The 18,746-nt window shown below is 42.1% G+C and overlaps 1 protein-coding gene across 1 annotated transcript in view; it reads left to right on the top strand.

Moving 5' to 3' along the window:
• Nucleotides 1–18,606, top strand: part of WIPI2 (WD repeat domain, phosphoinositide interacting 2) — a 38,718-nt gene extending 20,112 nt beyond the window's left edge. Inside the window, exons 3-12 of the mRNA XM_012808711.2 lie at nt 5,775–5,944; nt 7,575–7,671; nt 8,107–8,204; nt 8,838–8,930; nt 11,798–11,868; nt 14,598–14,705; nt 15,568–15,732; nt 16,782–16,889; nt 17,956–18,113; nt 18,593–18,606. Coding sequence (XP_012664165.2) covers nt 5,775–5,944; nt 7,575–7,671; nt 8,107–8,204; nt 8,838–8,930; nt 11,798–11,868; nt 14,598–14,705; nt 15,568–15,732; nt 16,782–16,889; nt 17,956–18,113; nt 18,593–18,606 — 1,082 coding nt within the window. The remainder of the gene's footprint in view (nt 1–5,774; nt 5,945–7,574; nt 7,672–8,106; nt 8,205–8,837; nt 8,931–11,797; nt 11,869–14,597; nt 14,706–15,567; nt 15,733–16,781; nt 16,890–17,955; nt 18,114–18,592) is intronic.
• Nucleotides 18,607–18,746: the final 140 nt, after the last annotated feature.

The following is an 18,746-nucleotide window of genomic DNA, read 5'->3' as shown; positions in this document are numbered from 1 at the left end:
CTGTGGTTTTAATTTGAATTTCCCTGATCACTAATGATGTTGAACACTTTCATGTGCTTATTGGCCATTATATATCTTCGTTTGTGAAATTTTTGTTCCAGTCTTTTTTCCCTTTTTATTTGTCTTTTTAATATTGAGTTATTAGAATTCTTTGGATATACTAGATACCAGTCTTTTGTCAGGTATATTCTTCTCAATCTGTGGCTTGCCTGTTTCCTTGTCTTTTGAGCAAATTTTTTAACTTTGATGCAGTTCTGGCTTGGCACCTGTAGCTCAAGCAGCTAAGGCACCAGCCACATATACCAGAGCTGATGGGTTTGAATCCAGCCCAGGCCTACCAAACAACAATGACAGCTACAACAACAACAACAAAAAAAAAAATGGCCAGGCGTTGTGGCAAATGCCTATAATCCCAGCTACTTGGGAGGCTGAGGCAAGAGAATCGCTTGAGCCCAGGAGTTGAAGGTTGCTGTGAGCTGTGATGCCATAGCACTCTACCCAAGGCAACAGTTTGAGGCTCTGTCTCTCAAAAAAAAAAAAAAAGAAAAAAATTTTTTTTGGTGGAGTTCTGATTTGTGTTTTTTTCAATGATTTTTGCTGTCTGTGTCCTAAGTATCCTTTGCCTACCCTCAAATCATGAAGATATTTTCCTGTGGTTTTTGAAAGTTTTATAGTTTAAATATGTGAAAGCTAAAATGTTGTGAGTTTTGTTTTTGTTTTTACAGAGGTTACAGCACCAGTTCTTTGTTTTAAGTGGAAAAATTTGTCCAACTTTATCTTATATTTTGGGACAATGCATGAAGGGATATAAGGAAGGTTATATATAACAAAGGTTGACAAAACCACATATTCCTACAATCTAAAAAGCAAAGGTTTAATGTTTAGGCTGGTGATCACCTCAGATTTTTGTGTATGTTATAAAGTGTGAGTCCAGGCTTATTTTCTTTTCTTTATGAATTCTTGTTGACATTTATGGAAGATTTTTCTTTTCTCACAGATTCACTTTGCTTAAAAACAGTTCTACAAGTGTGGGCCTATTTCTGGGTTCTTTATTCTCTTATATTGATCTATTTTATCAGTCTTCAACTTTGTTCTTTTTCAGGATACCCTTGGATAGTCTAGGTCCTTTGCTTTTCCATATAAAATTTAAAATTAACTTTACATGTCTACTAAAAACCCTACCATGATTATGAAATGGGTGAGATTGGACCTACAGATGGATTTGAGAGTTGATCACTTAACAATATTGAGTATTGGTTTGGCACCCATAGCTCAGTGGTTAGGGTGCCAGTCACATACACTGGGGCTGGCGGGTTCAAACCCAGCCTGGGCCAGCGAAATAACAATGACAACTACAACAACAAAAATAGCCAGGTGTTCTGGCTGGCACCTGTAGTCTCAGCTACTTGGGAGACTGAGAAAAGAGAATTGCTTCAACCCAAGAGTTTGAGGTTGCTGTGAGCTGTGATGCCAGGGCACTCTACCAAGGGTGACAAAATTAGACTTTGTCTTGAAAATAAAATAAATTTTGTTTTAGAATCTGGCTGTGGTGGCTCATGCCTGTAATCCTACCTTCCTGGAAGGTTCAGGCAGAAGGATCATTTGAGCCTAGAATTAGCTTTCATACCATCTTCACTTGTTAAACCTCCTACCTCCATCCCCTCAAGCTAACACCTACTAGTGCTTCAAAGAGAAGCTGGTGCTGAGCAGGGAATTCTCTTCTTTCCTCCTTCAAGTGACCAACACGCCCTTATCTATACATAGCTTTTCTTCTTCCTCTCATTCAAACAGGGAGAAGGGAGTCTCGTCTTAAAAGCAATCCTACTGGATTACATTGACATCCAGTGTAATAAGTGATTCGCTTCTTCAGTTGTCCTGCTGTCCTTGTTGCACTGTCAGTCTCTCTGTCAGTATATCTAGTAGAATCTATATTTGAGAACATGAACTTCCCCTGACCACACATATCCCTCCAGTCCCTGCCAACATTTCTGCTTCTCCATGAGACAGCCTCTCCAGGTAGTTACCTGAGATATTTCTTCACTTCCTCACCTGCCTTTCAGATTTTAGCTCAAAGCATTCTGCCTCCACACCACCGTTAAATTTGTCAAGGTCTCCAGGTAAGTTTCATGTTACGAGATTGAGTAACTGTGTCTTTATCCCTTTTAGCTACCCAGTAGCACTGGATGCAGTTGACCACTTGCTGTTCTTCAGAAGCCTTCCCCTGGGGTGGCTGTGGCTTCTGTCTCATAAAGGATCACGGTCTCTCTCCTATTCAGTCTGCCTACCTAGCTTCTCCTTTTATTCCTGACCTTTGACTGTCCACTGCTGCCCAAGGCGTTGGCCCATTTTTCTTCAGCTTCCTGTCTTGAGCTGGCAGGTGCATATATGTCGTAAATGAGTGTGGTAAATAAGTAAAGGTGGACCAGCCAAAGCAGTGAAAAATTATTCTTTGGGGAAAAAAAAAAATAGTCAATTCCCGTTATTCAGTCTAAAGTTCTATGAACACTGAATTAGTGAATGACTCACCCATCAAAGTGCGCAGTTAGATTCTCTCGAGCCTCCGGTCACATCTTCATCAAATAATCAATATATAACTTTGTCTTATGTGTGGTGGTGTTTAAAAACAGCTTATTTAATCCATATTGTTGATTCATAGACATTGAACTCCTGGCCAAACAGCACTATAACTCATACCAGAGCAAAGTGTTTCTAACACACATGTTTTCTCTGTAAGATACACCACAGTCTATTCATGCTCAGGAGCACTAGACAGCATGTGCTTGGAGGACATTTTAAACAGCAAAATCACCAACAAAAAACACAAACGTGAAAAGTAAACACTAAATAGGCCACAAAAAAAGGGATATTGTTTCTGTATGAAAAGGGAACGTTGCTGGTAGGACCTCAGAACATGCGTGCAGCTCACCTTTGTCACCACCACATGCATGTCCACTGACAACTGGGAAAACACTGTGACTTTAGTAGTAGGCATATGTGAATGATGAGGATCCACTATACCTAGCAATAAGTTCACCATTGATTTAATTTAGAGGGCCCGTGGGTTAAATACAATTTACGTATTTAGTCAGAACACCAATTTTGTCTATGTCTTGTTTTACTGTATAACTCAGTCCTTGAATTAACCTGTAAGTCCAGTTCTAATTTCATCATTAAGGAAGTTGGTACCAGGTCTTATAACTAATGACAGCAGAGCTGGCACCAGAACCATATTTTTAAGCTGACTTTCCTGAAGCACCCACATCTCTGGGCTACTGTTATGTCCCCACCACCTACCATGGTACATAGTACTGAGTACTTACCCGATGCAGCTGTGCCTCCCAGCCCTCCTTCTGACGTGCTACAGATCCTTGTTTGTGACTTGGTGTCCACGTCATTCTCCTGAGGGGGAGAGAGGCCTGATCTAGTCCTTAAGGAGATTGTTTTTACTGGGTTATATATTTGTCTCTTGAACTTGGTTAGTGCAGGTTCTGGCACTACTGTGTGCCCAGCACTATTCCCAGAGCTTGAGATGCATCTGTTGATAGAAGCAGGCAGAGGCCCCACCTCTGTGCTGGCAGTACCTCCTGATTAGGGGGTAGGGGATGGCCCCTGGAAGGGGCTGGTGCTCCCTCTGAGATGTTGCCAGGCAGAGAATCTGCAAGCTGGGTCCCTGACCTCTTTGGATCCTTCATCTCTACGTCTCCCAAGTCATGGCAGTTGCTTGCTTTTGTTCCTTTTAAATATAGGTTTGCTTGCTATTGTAGGAAAAAAGATATATGTCGATTGGTAAAAGCAACTGTGAATAAACTACTATGAAGAACTTAGAATTATGCACTTGATCTCACCATCTGTTCTAAGTAGTCACATGCCACATAATGTTTCGGATGATAACTGGTCCTATTAGGTTATAATACTGTATTTTTACTGTCCTTTTTCTGTGTTTCTTTTAGGTGCACAAATACTTGTCATTGTGTTAGAACTGCCTGCAGTGCTCAGCACAGTAATGTGTTGTGCTGGTTTTAGCCCAGGAGCAGTAGGCTATTCCATACTCACTAGGTTAAGGTGACCAGATTTTAACATTGGTAAAGCGGGACACCATTGACGGGGAGTGGGAGTGGGGGTTCTTAATTAAAAATTTGGTCTATGTGGAGCAACAAAAATTTTCATAGAATGCAAAAATAGTATTATAATATATTTTTTTAATTTCAACATAAGTACAATTTACAAATATTATACATTAAAATTATGTATAGTATTATTTTATTCTTTGGCATATTTCTCATTTGAGTGAATTTTTTTAGTAGATTGCTGTCATTTAAAAGGTCATTAAATTTTTCACAAGAATTTGTTAAATTATATTTCATATATAAAATGGCTTTCAAAGTCTCAACACTTAATTGTGATTTTTCTGATGTCCACACTTTATTTACCGTAGAAAAAAACACATTCAGTCACAGCATTAGTTTCTGGTAAGGACAGTGCATATCCCACAGTTTTTAGTGCTTTATTGTATGGAACATGGTTTGTTTCAAAATGATGAAATATTTCTAACCATTTGTTCTCTATTGTGATTTTTGCTGATGCCCAAGATTTAACCTTTTCTTTATCAATATATTTTTTTAATAATGATACCTTGTAAGTCATAAGTATCACTTATAAGGCTGGCGCTAGACTTTTTGCTGCCACTATAAAATATAAATAATACAAGTACTGTCTGCTAAATTCATGAAATAAAGAAATTACTTACCTAATTTATCAGAATAGCTGACTTGTTGACATCATTTGTTTAACTAGCACTAGCATGCAGTACGATGTATGTGCAGTGGCTCACAACGCCAAAAAATGCCATTGTTCATTAAGTCCAAACAATGGTGGTCAAATTCTAACAACTGATCAACAATGTGAACTTTGATAAGCAGTTCTTGATAATCAGTTCTCAACAATTATTTATTATTAAAGTTTAACATTATAAAATTAACAAAAATAATATAAAACTCATATCCTGGCGAAATAGCCACATGGCAGCCGAAAACTGTATATTCCCTTCCTGTTCTCCTGCCGTTCCCTAGCTTGTTGTGCATTCTTTCCAAAAATTGGGATTTTTTTAAAAACACTATGGGATAAATTTTTAAAAATCAGGACTGTCCCACCAAAAGTGGGACATCTGGTCACCTTACGTGTAACTTGCTAGACCATCTAGGTTTGTCTAAGTGTACCCTGATGTTCATACAGTGACAAAATTGCCCTAACAACACATTTTCTTAATAATTGTGTTATGCCATGTTGGGTATATAAATTCTTTATCAAATGTCAGAATGTTGATACTAGGCTGGTGCTCACCATATTGGGCTGTCAGATCTGTGTTAAAATGGTTGGTACTGTGTATTTTCCTAGCAGTAGTTCATGCTTTAATGAAGTGGGCCCTTTTATCTTAGTCTTTCACTTTATCTAGTAGTTTGGTTCCTAAACTAGTGTGTTTTTAAGTTATATCATTAAAACCCAACAGCAGAGCTTCTTTAAAGGAATTCTTTCAAGTAACTTGAAATTTGTCTTTTGTGTGAACGTTCATGTAGGGACATCCTTATTTATGGTAGAAACATTCCGTAGGCTCCAGGTGATCATCATTTCAGACTCCCTAGGCTGTCTCCTGCTGCTCTGACAGGACCTGAGGCACCCTCAGGGCTCTGTTCTATTATTTCAACACACATTTGTCTGTGAGCAGATTCCTGTGTGTATATGTACATTTCTCCATGTATGTACTTTTCTCATTTCAGCTGATACTGAAGATGTGTGCATTGTAGAAAGATTGTTCTCAAGCAGCTTAGTGGCCATCGTTAGCCTCAAAGCCCCCAGGAAGCTAAAAGTTTGCCACTTTAAGAAGGGAACCGAGATCTGCAACTACAGCTACTCCAACACGATACTGGCTGTGAAGCTCAACAGGCAGGTGAGTGACACCCCATCTCAGCCACCTAGGTGTTGACTGTCCCCATGTTCCTCACCACTAATCCTTCTCTCCACCATTCTGCTTTTCTCTGTTTTCTTATCATACCAGCTTCACGCAGACCATTCTATGAAACATTCTATTCATGCCCTTGCCTTTGCTGGACTATTTTCATGCAAGCATTTGTCTGATCATCCTTAGGGTTGATAGCGTGGCTTTAACTTACTACATTCTTTTGCCTTTATAAATGTTATTTTTAAAACCCTGTTAGATTCTTTCCTTTTTTAAATTGTTAATGTAACTTTTAATTTAAGGTGAAGGATTTATTATTTTTCTTTATGTTTCCCCAAACTAAGAAGAATATCTGGCACAAAGTAGAGAGTCAGTAAATAGCACTGGAGTTTATTTCCTGAGACTGCCTCCTGGCTTATCCTGGCTCTCAGAGTAACAGCACTGTCTACAAGATCCTTCATCACTGTCTATTCACAACACTGTTCCAGGCAGGGCCAGTGGAATAAGCATTGGTACAGAATGCATTTGTAGCATGCTGTAACAGCCAGAGCTGTGTGCTGAGATGGGGTAACTGGACAAAGTAGTTGTAGTGTGGACCCTCCTAGTGTACATGATTAAAACTGGGAATAGGTCTGTTAACTGACAAAGATGGTTAAAATGAGAAATTATAGGACACGGTACCATGAACATTTTTACATTTAAAACATACAAATGTACATTCATGTCCATCTAATGCAGCACCAAGTGTGTGCTAAGGCATCTTTCTTGAATAATTATCCTCTTGATACAGCATCTACAAGTTTACATTCATTTTCTGTGGAGCAACAATTTGCAAAATAATCTGAGTGCAGAATAAAATTTTATACTTTTTTATTTTTTGAGACCAGAGTCTCACTCTTTTGCCCCAGGCTAGAGTATTATGGTGTCAGCCTAGCATATAACCCCCTCAAATCCTGGGTTCAAGCAATTCTCCTACCTCAGCCTCCCAAATAGCTGAGACTACAGGCACCAACCATAATACCTGGCCAAGTTTTCCATTTTTAGTAGAGATGGGGTCTCAGTTTGTTTAGGCTGGTCTCAGACTTTTGATCTCAAGCAGTCCTGCCTGGGCCTCCCAGAGTGCTAGGGTTACAAACGTGAGCTACCACACCCAGCCAAAATTTTATGCTTTTTAAAAATCCCACCTGAGTGCAGTGGCTCACACCTGTGGGGATGCCACTGCACTCTAGCCCAGGCAATAGAGGGAGAACCTGACTCAGGGGGGAAAAAAAATCTCTGAACTTTTATTTTTGTCTTACCTATACATCATTCAGCATTAGTTTTTAAAAGCAGCTTACCTTTGCTAAGTCTATCCAAAGCATACCTTTCTTAGCTGCAGTTTTATCAGTTTGTATAGTACTGAATTAAATCATTTTGTTAAAATTTCTGGTAGAACTAGCAGGGAGCAAGTGCTATGGGCTCTGGACTACTTGAGCAGTAATGGAAACTTACGTATCCTGTGCACCTCATAAGCCAATCTGCATGTTGGAGAAGGAATGGAGACCATTAAGTAGAGATTTGGGGTGTGGATGTACTGCATATTTCTTCATATTTGGTTTTGTCTTTCCCCTCTCCTTTGTAGAGGCTGATAGTATGCCTGGAAGAGTCTCTATATATACACAACATCCGGGACATGAAGGTACTGCATACAATCAGAGAGACCCCTCCAAACCCTGCAGGTGAGTTAATTTGTGAGAAGAGAAAAATATCCATTTTTCTGATATTGCATTTTAAAGGTAGCTATAGGTGAGAGACTTTTTTGTCTTTATAGGTTCCACAGATGAGACGGATTTTACAAGTATTGATCTTAAACCAACCTTCCTTCATACTAATGCTGGTCTTGTGAACCATATAAACTCATTGGTTTGATCAACTTTCAAGTTTGAGGTTACTGATCATTTCAGACCAAAGGCCTATAATCTATTCATGATACAGGTGTCACCTAAGGTGGTGGTTTTAGGGGTACAGTACTTGAATACACAAACGCCACAAAGTTATATCAGAGCTATTTTTGATTTTTACATGTTTTGTTAATTAAATGTTAAATTATATGTAACAACCTAGAAGGACATCTTCTCAGACTTTGTATTTTGCTCTCTGGATGTTATTCACAGGCTTGTGTGCACTGTCAATAAACAATGACAATTGTTACTTGGCATACCCAGGGAGTGCAACCATTGGAGAGGTACAGGTCTTCGATACAATTAATTTGGTAAGGTTTCTTTTCTACTTGGGTAGCTCTTTATTTATTCATTAATACGTTTTTGAGAGGAGGTCTCACTATGTTGCCTGGGCTAGCGGTGGCATTATCATAGCTCACTTGAACTCCTGGCTCAAGTGATCCTCCTGCCTCAGCCTCCTTAATAGCTGAGACTACAGGCATGTGCCACCATACCTGGCTAACTTTTTAGTTTTGTGTATATACAAGATCTCACTAGTTGCTCAGGCTGGTTTTGGCCTCCTTGCCTCAAGCAATTCTCTCCATAGCATGCTTTTTTGTTTGTTTGTTTTTTTGAGACAGAGTGTTATTATGTCACCCTGGGTAGAGTGCCATGGCGTTGCAGCTCTCAGCAACCTCAAACTCTTGGGCTCAAGTAATTCTCTGGCCTCTGCCTCCCAAGTAGCTGGGACTACAGGCGCCCACCACAAAGCCCGGCTATTTTTTTTTGTTGCAGTTTGGCCAGGGCTGGGGCTGGGCTCGAATCTGCCACCCTTGGTATATGGGGCCAGCACCACTCACTGAGCCACAGGCACCATCCCATAGTGCATTTTTAGCCTTATGACCAAATGGTGGCACAGGCTCCCACTGTGCCTCACTCACATTTCATTGGTTTCGCCATTTCAGAGAGCTGCAAACATGATCCCGGCTCATGATAGTCCTTTAGCAGCCTTGGCTTTTGATGCAAGTGGAACCAAACTTGCCACTGCTTCTGAAAAGGTAAGTCTTCTGTAGCCCAGGATAAGACTAGTTCAAAAGTTCAACAGACTTTTCAGTTGGTTCACACAGCCAAGTTACCAACAAGTTTTTATACCAGCCAACTCACAGAAAAGCAAAGATCACACTAGTGGTGCATGCTGCCATGGACGGTTGCACACACATCGTGCCGTTGTCAAACCAGGAAGCTAACACATCTGTGGAGTATGGAGAAACAGAGTGGATGGAAACACCACTTGTGACCATGCCCCTTGCCTAGGGTGGTTTTCAATTATGAAACTAACATAATTGGTTAGTTTCACCAATAATTGGTAGAGAATTCACATGTAAAAGAGGAAAGAGCTATTTCAACTCTCCAGCTAATCTGAATACATTCCAGTATATTTCCTTTCATTCTCTAACAAAATTGGAATCCTACTATCGGCATAACTTATCTCCTCTCTCACTTTGCATAGTATTATATGACACTTAATGGCTGTACAATATCCAGTTGTGGTTTACTTAAACATCACCATTTTAGAACATTTATATTGTTTCTGAATATGTTGTCAAACTTTTATGTGTATTTCTAATTATTAACATAAGAGATTCTGTTTAGAACTCCTGGGTTAATGGAGCATGGTCTCCCCAAACCCCCTGTTTCCGTGCAGAGTGGTCAGGCCCCCTCCACCCCTGGGACACCAGCAGTGCCTCTTATTCTTACATGGCCACTCCCTCTTTATCTTTTTCTGTTCCTCTTAAGAGTTTTGCCTTCTCTTCTTCTGCCACTTGATGAAACTTCCACTTTTGCCTTTTTTTTGTTTCTTCCTACTCTTCACTTGCCCACTGAGGAATTTGACTTTGATTTTGATTTAATTTTGGCTTCTGCCTGAAATCCTAAATCTCCCAAAAGTCACCTCTCCTTCTGACCTACAAACCAAATAAAATGTACTAAAAAGTCGGCTCACTTTAATTTTCTGGCATGGGTCTTTGTTCTGTAATCTCATACCCAAGTTCTTTAGAATGGTTTTACCATTTATGGATGACTTCTATGCCATGAATTATATTGGGTCCTTTGTCCTTATTACCTCATTGGATCCCCATTGGCAAAGAAGACATTTTCCTTTTTATGTCAGGAGCTCAGAGAGGTGAAGTAATGTGCCCAGGGTCACCCAGTTGGGCAGTGACAAAGGGATTAGACTCCAGGTCTGACTTGGCTTCTGATCATGCTAGACTATCACAGCATCACCTTGTCCCTTTCTTTTGCCTTGGAGGTATTGAAATGGCCATGAAATTGCATTATTTCCTGATTAATCAACATTTCATCATTATGTTTTTTATTAGCTTACAAAGACCCTAAAACACCAAACGGAACTTCAAGGCCAATAAAAATAGAATACGTTTGTTCTGAACTATAAAGAGCAAAGACGTAATTTGCTTTTACGCAGAATCCTTTTAGTTTGTGACCTTATTGTGTCTCGCCCTCTCAGTCATTCTGGGCCCACCCAGGTAAATGGCTTAATCTTACTTCCAAGGATCTTGCAGTCATGTAATGCATCATCTCTTAATTAGTATTATGAAGTAGAGATGGCATTAAACAATTAAAAAGTTTAGACTATAAGAGATAAAACCTTTGCCTTTGCCATATATATTTTTATATATAGATGTGAAATATTTTGTCTCCCTAATTCATATTTAACAGTTTGAATCTTTAAAATATTTAAATGTTAAATAATTCTTTCTACACTGCAGATTGAAAATGCTACCTGTTTTGTTTAAGGTTTTCCTTTTTTTTTTTTTTTTTTTTTTTTTTTTTTTTTGAGACAGAGCCTCAAGCTGTCCCACTGAGTAGAGTGCCGGTGGCATCAAAGCCCCCAGAAACCTCCACCACCAACTGGGCTCAAGCGAGTCTCCTGCCTCAGCCTCCCAAGTAGCTGGGACCACAGGCATTTGCCACAATGCCTGGCTATTTTTTGGTTGCAGCCATCGTTGTTTGGCGGGCCCAGGCTGGATTCGAACCTGCCACCTTAGGTGTATGTGGCTGGCGCCTTAGCCACTTGAGCCATAGGCGCCGAGCCTTCCTTTTTATTTCTTATGCTGTTTTAATACTGTTATTTGGTAGTATTCTTCTAATATTCAAATGTTGAAAGCACTGTTCATTTTTATTTTCTTGGCTATTGTCTCATTTATTCACCCAGATGTTTTCATTCTGTCTCATCATCTACAGATCCCTATTAACTTATCTGGGAGAAGGAAATAGGAGAGTGATGGGGAAAGTTGCATCTTCAGGTTACTTCATTTCAAAGCAAGGCACTACAGCATACCATGTATTCTTATTTTCTTTTGTCTTAGTATTATGTATGTCTTAGCATTTTATAAGTGTGGATTTACTACTTTTAAGGTTAAGTAATGTTCACCTAATTGGATCTCTTGGTCAGTAACTCAGTTGAAAGTGGTGGAAAGGAACTCAGTGGGTACCAGAGGCCGCCTCAGACCACAGAGCATGGCAGTGCTTCCTGCTGTGCAGGGCTTGGCCTAGGTTTTTATTAATAGTTTAAACTACATTATATTCCACATTTGACCTCAAGGCTATTAGTATTTAGAATAAGTATTAAGTTAAAATAGATTGCTGGAAAGAGAAGATTTAATAGCGAGTAAATAGTAGAACCCAGGGTGTCTTCGTATGCCTTTGGCACGGAGCATGGCCATGTTGTATTCAGGGCCCCTGGAGAGCTCAGGCAGAGAGGAGGGTACTTTAGGCTCCCTGTTGACCCAGCTCCAAGCTATTGCTGAAAACAACCACGCGGTTCATTTGTAGTCTGACAAGTGAAAGAAATAGCAAAAGTCTATTTTTACTCAGCTAAAATAATTTTTTTCTTTCCCTGTCACAGGGGACCGTGATTAGAGTATTTTCCATTCCAGAGGGACAAAAACTCTTTGAATTCCGGAGAGGAGTTAAGAGGTAAAGTATATAAATCTCCAAAATTGATTCTGGAGGTTGTATTAATATTTGGATTTCAGTTTTATATTATCTATGACCAAACAAGTGGGAACTTAAGGAAACACAGGGAAAATTCCAATTAAATACAAAAGCATTTGCAACTGAACTGGATTACCAAGTGAGATTTTGCAGTCAGTTTTATCATAGAAGTTAAAGAACATTTTTATAAAAGCAAACTAGATTTCCATTTGTCTCTGACCCCACCTGGATGTAGAGTGATGTCCAGAAAGCCCAAAAGTTTGGAAAAACTAAAGTAACCAAGCCAGGCCTTCTGGTTGTAGCCTAATGTCCTCCCCTGGTCAGCATGCTCCTTTCCTGTCCTTTACTCTCTGAGAACCTACATCCAACTTCCCGGTCACCCCTAATGGCTTAGACGCTTTTTTTAAAACCAGGAAGTCACCTGGAGTTCCTCTATAGACATCCCATCTCTGTGCCTGGTACTCACTCTCACTGTAGAAGCAGGAACGTCCCTCCACATGTAATAGAACAGGTGGAGACTCAGGCTCTGGAGCCCGGGCCCTGGGTCAGATCCTTGGGCCACCCGTTGTGCCTGTGTGTCGTTGGTCAGCAGCACTTCACCTCTGGGTCTCTGATTCCTTGTCTCAACTGGACCACGATCAGCTGTGCCTCCCTCCCCTGAGGTCGGGCACAGAGAAGAGGGCTTGGCTCAGGAAATGTGTGTTCAGTAACAGGTAATACCCCCTCCCCCCCCCCAGGGACTCTCCCACTGTCTGCTATCATGTCCCCTGCCTTTGTGTCCCAGAATGCTGCAGCCCCTCAGTCACTGCCTCCTAGTTTCCCATGCTGCTCCCTCTCAGATCCCTCCTCCTGCACCTGATTGACCCTAGAGCCTTGTCTCACCCCACAGCCGCCCTGACCCTGTGGGCTATCTGTGTTGCTGACTGCAAGCCCAGCTGTCTTGCCCCTGCAGCTTCTTTCAAGGGGTTCGCCAGTGGTTTTCCTGCCCACCTGACACTGAGTGCTGCAGACCAAGTTGTCATATGCCCCCATCCACTTATCACCCTCTTGGTCAATGTCACCCCTGGCCACTTTCCCCATGCCTAGGCCAGAGGGACCTGGCTTCACTTCTTCCTCTCATCTGTGGATTCAGTTGCCCAGGGCGTTTCTCTGCAACTTCCTATGCACTGCCCTCCCTGCTCACTTCACTATCCAACCTCACACCCTCTTAGTTTCCCCACAGGCAGGTCATTCTTTTATGTGAACCGGGGCTTTTCTTTGAAGATCTAAGTATAATGAGATCACACCCCACCTAAAATCTTGTTGCTCTTGCTGCCTGTGGGATTAACTCCAGACTCCTTGCCATGGTTCCTGACGCCTTCTGGCATCTGGCCCTTTCTTTCCACCCTTATTTTATTTCACTTTCCCTGTTATTTCCTGTTCCAGCCATGCTATATATTGAGTTCCTCAGAAGAGCACATCTGTTTTCTTCACTGGGGTTATGCATGCACTGAGTTTGGGACACTTGTCTGGTTGCCTGACCAGCTTCTTTTAGTCCTTTGTGTCCGAGTCCAGCACCTCTGTCCAGGAGACTGTCCCTGACCCTGCACTCTCACTGCTTATTAGCTCTGCCTTCTGTGTGTAGCACATTTAATAGATACACCCCTCCCCACATACATCCCCACTGTAAGCTCCCTCAGGGCAAGAACACACTCCTGTCTAATCCCCACAGCTCAAGTGCAATACTCTGTACCTTATAAACACTTAGTAAATGTTTTACTAAATACTCCTTACTGTAATTGACGGGGCTAAAGTCTCTGGTTTTAGGGCTATAAAGAAATTCACATTTAATTCAATAGCTTTCAGGGTTCTTTTTTATTTTTAAGATATACTAGGCCAGGTACAGTGACTCATGCTTGTAATCCTAGAATTTGGGGAGGTCAATGCAGGAAGCGGATCACTTAAGCCCAGGAATTAAGAGGCTGCAGTGAGCTTTTATGTTACCACTCCAGCCCAGGTGACAGAAAAGACCCTGTCTCAAAAAACAAAAAACAACTATTCTCATGTTATCAAGGTTACTGATTTACCCTGTGACTTGTTAAGAATTGCTGTAATTTAGGAGCAACACCTGTAGCTCAAAAGAGTAGGGCACTGGCCCCATATGCCCGAGGTGGCAGGTTCAAACTCAACCTTGGCTAAAAAAAAAAAGAATTGCTGTAATTTAAATTTAAATTACTGAGTTTTTTTTACTAGCCTTAAGGCTGTGAGGATTCATCCTAACTCCGCTGAAAATGGTTTAATGAAATCCCGATTCCCTTTGTTATTTGGGCTGGCAAAGAAAATTGGCTGTTTAAGAATATTAAAGAGTGGGGTGGTGCCTGTGGCTAAGAGGAGTAGGGCCCTGTCTCCATATGCCGGAGGTGGTGGGTTCAAACCCAGCCCCGGCCAAAAACTGCCAAAAAAAGAATATTAGGGGAAAAAAAAGAATATTAAAGAACCGCTCTTACTTGGTATTGCCTTTCAAACATTTTCCTCTCATTTTCTCAAAATTTGTGAGAAAATGGCTGAGGAGGAATGAAAAATATCAGAGACCCAAGTATGCTGTGATGAGAGCTTTTCTTCTTGGTCAGTTCAGTTAAAAATCCCTGGAGAAATGTTCCTAGTTATCTCACAGTGTTTACTGGTGGTGACAGAAGTACAGCCCTCCTTTCAAGTGTGCACTGTCTCCCCAGGTGTGTTAGCATCTGCTCATTGGCCTTCAGCATGGACGGCATGTTCCTCTCTGCATCTAGCAACACCGAGACTGTGCACATCTTCAAACTTGAGACTGTGAAGGAAAAGTGAGTTGCAAAGATACATTTGTTTAAAAAAATACAAAATGCTTTGTTCCCATTTACTGACAGGATGAAAACACAAGCTCAGAACTGTCCTGCCCTTAGCATTATTTGCGAGCCAAGGGTTGCCACAGCCATGCTCAGAAGTGACATAGATGTCCCTTCTGTCAGAACACTAGAGAATGAGGCATAGCATAACTGTCCAAATGGACATCTTCTAGTCAGTGCTTATGTGCCCTCTGCACACTCCCCTTGAAAATAAAAGCACTTGGGATTAGATTGCCCCTAGAATGATTACTGGGTCTCTGACTTGCCCACAGGTAAGCAAAAAGACTTTTAAAGCAGTTGATTAAACTATGTATTATTTCATGAATATGTATGATGAACGGGGGCCATCTTGTTTTTTCTCTCCTTAAATTTCAAAAAGGACATTCCACTACGATTATTATAGTTGATACTGTGTCTTTCTCAAAGGAGTATTTATAAGAACAAAACATATGAAAGACGAACAACAACAAAAATGGGCCATAGGAAAAGAATAATTTGTAACAAGATGGCCCTGCTACAAAGATTTGGTAGTGGTCATCAGTTAGGCCCTAGATGGCCTCGCATTCGCTGCAACAGGAGGGCCTGGTCACCTGACAAGAAATAACCCCTGGAGGAGCCAGAGGCCCTTCCACATCCCCTGTAGCCCCCAGAGCCTTGAGTTGCACTGTGTTTTCACCAACCCTCTTTTTTTTTTCCATGAAATATGGAGAATGTCCCCATCAGGCTTTGGAGCTGTTTTTTCCTTGTGTGGATAGCATGTGGTAGTTCTCTCAGGGAAGAATCCAACTTCATATGTCTGGTGTTGTTTATTTCTTTCTAGACCTCCAGAGGAACCCACCACTTGGACTGGGTACTTTGGGAAGGTGCTCATGGCCTCCACTAGCTACCTGCCTTCTCAAGTGACAGAAATGTTCAACCAAGGCAGAGCCTTTGCCACAGTCCGCCTACCCTTCTGCGGCCACAAAAACATCTGTTCACTGGCCACGTGAGTAGAGATGGACACCTCTTCCCTTCCCCTCAGCCCTGTGTTCCTCCAGATGAGGGGTTGAGTCAGAGTGACCTATTGCAGAGCACCACAGAACTGCAGTACATAGTCCCCAGGTCAAGGACCAGTACCAGTCCGTGGCCTATTAGGGACTGGGCTGGGTGGGTGAGTATGTGAAGCTTTGTTTGTATTTACAGCCACTCCCCATTGTTTGCATCACTGCCTCAGCTCCACCTCCTATCAGATTGGCTGTGACATTAGATTCTCATGGGAGCTCTAACCCTACTATAAATTGCAGGTGTAAATGATCTAGGTTGTGCACTCCTTCTGAGAATCTGATGCCTAATGATCTTAGGTGGAACTGAGGTGATGATGCTAGCTCTGGGGAGCTGCTGCAAATACCAATGATTGTTAGCAGAGAGGTTTGACTACACAGAGATGATAATAAATCGATTGCTTGCAGACTCATATATCAATACCATACCACCCTCCTTCCCAGTCCGCAGACAAAATCTTCCATGAAACCGGTTTCTGGTTCCACTGCTATAAACAATGGTTTGTGACCCTGAGCACAGGTTCAGAGTGCCCATGGCATCTTGAGGACCTCACCAGGATGGTCTGAAATGTTGCTGTGTAGGAAAATACTGTGTTTAAAATGTGATGATATCTGGCCCTGTAGTGTTAGAGAAGAAAAAGGAAAAGAGAAAATTCAGTGATAGAAGATCTTTGATTCTATGAGTTTTGTAAACATTTTTCTACCCTTGCTATTTGTCAGAATAGCATAGTTGAAAAAGTTCTGTGAAAACACCCTTAGTAGTCAGATAAACTACAAAACCATTTGGTTCTGCACTGTTCTCCCTTTAGGACCCAGCACTCATTCACACTGAGTACATCGTTGGCCTTGACATAGGAGCTCCCAGTAGCATAGTGGCAGTACCCGTGGTCCTTATGCTCATAGATGTGCATCAGACTCGCAACATTAAATGTGTGCTAATTTTGGTGGGTTTAAAGTTGAGGTCTCTCATTTGGTTGCTTTTAATTCTCACTAGAATTCAGAAGATCCCCCGGCTGTTGGTGGGGGCCTCTGACGGGTACCTGTATATGTACAACCTGGACCCCCAGGAGGGGGGTGAGTGTGCCCTCATGAAGCAGCACCGGTGAGTCTGCCATCCAGCTCCACTTTTCCATGCATTCCCACACTGTGAGAGCTATTGGGCACCCATTACATGCATGCATTTCTTTGAAAGCCCATGATGCAAAGGGGCAGATTCCAGTGTGGCCTGTGCTCTATAGAAGCTTCACTTCCCCAGCTAAAGCCATTCTGCCCCTGCCGCAGTTCTAAAATCTGGGTAAAAGTAAGAGGTGATTTTTTTTTTTTTCAATAATGAATTCTATCTTATGATCTTCCATTTTAAAAATCAAGTAAGATGGTGGTGCCTATGTCTCAAAGGAGTAGGGCACCAGCCCCATATACCGGAGGTGGTAGGTTCAAACCCAGCTCTGGCCAAAAACTGCAAAAAAAAAAAAAAATCAAGTAAGAGTGCACCACTAGGTGTGACCTATTCATCAGACTTTTCACATAGAAATGTGAACTGACCAGGCAAGGTGACTTCACGCCTGTAATCCCAGCACTGTGGCAAGTTGAGATGGAAAGGATCTCTGGCGACCAGCAGTTCAAGATGAGCAAGAGCAAGAACCAATCTCTACAAAAAAATAGAAAAAGATGGCTGGGTGTTGTGGTGGGCCCCTGAAATCTCATCTACCCATGGGATTGTACCCTTTTCCTGTGCACCAGATCTGTATTGAACCATGGGGCTCCCAGCTGCAGAGGCTGATAGTCAGTACACAGACAGACATGAAGTCATCCCAGCTGTGGCCATTTCACTCCCACTGAACCATCTTCCTCTAAGCTGAAGCAGGAGGATCGCTTGAGCCGCAGGTGTTTGAGGTTGCAGTGAGCTATGATGATGCCACTGCACTGTAGCCTGGGCAACAGGTTAAGACCCTGTCTTTTAAAAAAAGGTGAACAGATTGACAAGAGGTTTATTGGAAAGTAGCCACAATGTTTGGAACACTCAGTGTTCCATCTGACGGTGGCCCCATTGCCTTTGTTTCTGCAGATGTACCAGTGTGTGTTTCCCATAGGGCAGCATATGATTGCACTCATGGCTGGCCTCTCTGGAAACCCTGAATTTTGTGTTTGTTTTTCTCTCCTTTCTCCAGGTTGGATGGCAGTATGGAGACAGCCAGTGAAATCTTAGACTCTGCCTCTCATGATTGCCCCTTAGTAACTCAGACATACAGTACAGCTGTAGCAAAAGGTACTTATGTGCCTTCGTCTCCAACAAGACTTGGTAAGGAGCATGACACAAACCTCGAAGGTAATTAAAGTCATCAACTCCTATGGGGTCCTCACACTTTGCTTTCACCAGAGCTTCCCCCTTTTACTTTTCATTGAGAAAGAGAAGTGATGGTTTGAGGGGAGTAGGTAGAGGTCTTATGTAAGTGGGGTTACCAAGGCCTTTCAAAACTGAGTCCAGGGCCAGACACAGTTGCTCGTCCCTGTAATCCTAGCATGTGGGAGGCCAAGGCGGGTGGATGGCCTAAGCTCACGGATTTAAGAGCAGCCTGAGCCAGAGCAAGGCCTTGTCTCAAAAAATAGCTGGCATTGTGGTGGGTGCCTATAGTTCCAGCTACTTGGGAGGCTGAGGCAAAAGAACAACTTGAGCCCAAGAGTTAGAGGTTGCTGTGAGCTATGACACCATGGCACTCTACCGAGGGTAACAAAGCTAAAGCACTCTCCCAAAAAGCACGGCCAGGCATCTGGCTTCAGTCTTTCCCTCCACCTTTTCCTGTGCAGCAGATCTGTATTGAACATACCCCTGTGTGCCAGGGGGCTGAGGCAGCAGCGTAAATGAGACCATGGGGCTCCCAGCTGCAGAGGCTGATAGTCAGTACACAGACAGACATGAAGTCATCCCAGCTGTGGCCATTTCACTCCCACTGAACCATCT

Source organism: Otolemur garnettii, unplaced genomic scaffold, assembly GCF_000181295.1.
Source record: "Otolemur garnettii isolate 467f Iridium unplaced genomic scaffold, OtoGar3 scaffold00092, whole genome shotgun sequence".
Taxonomy (NCBI): domain Eukaryota; kingdom Metazoa; phylum Chordata; class Mammalia; order Primates; family Galagidae; genus Otolemur; species Otolemur garnettii.
This window is presented reverse-complemented; position numbering and strand designations above follow the sequence as displayed.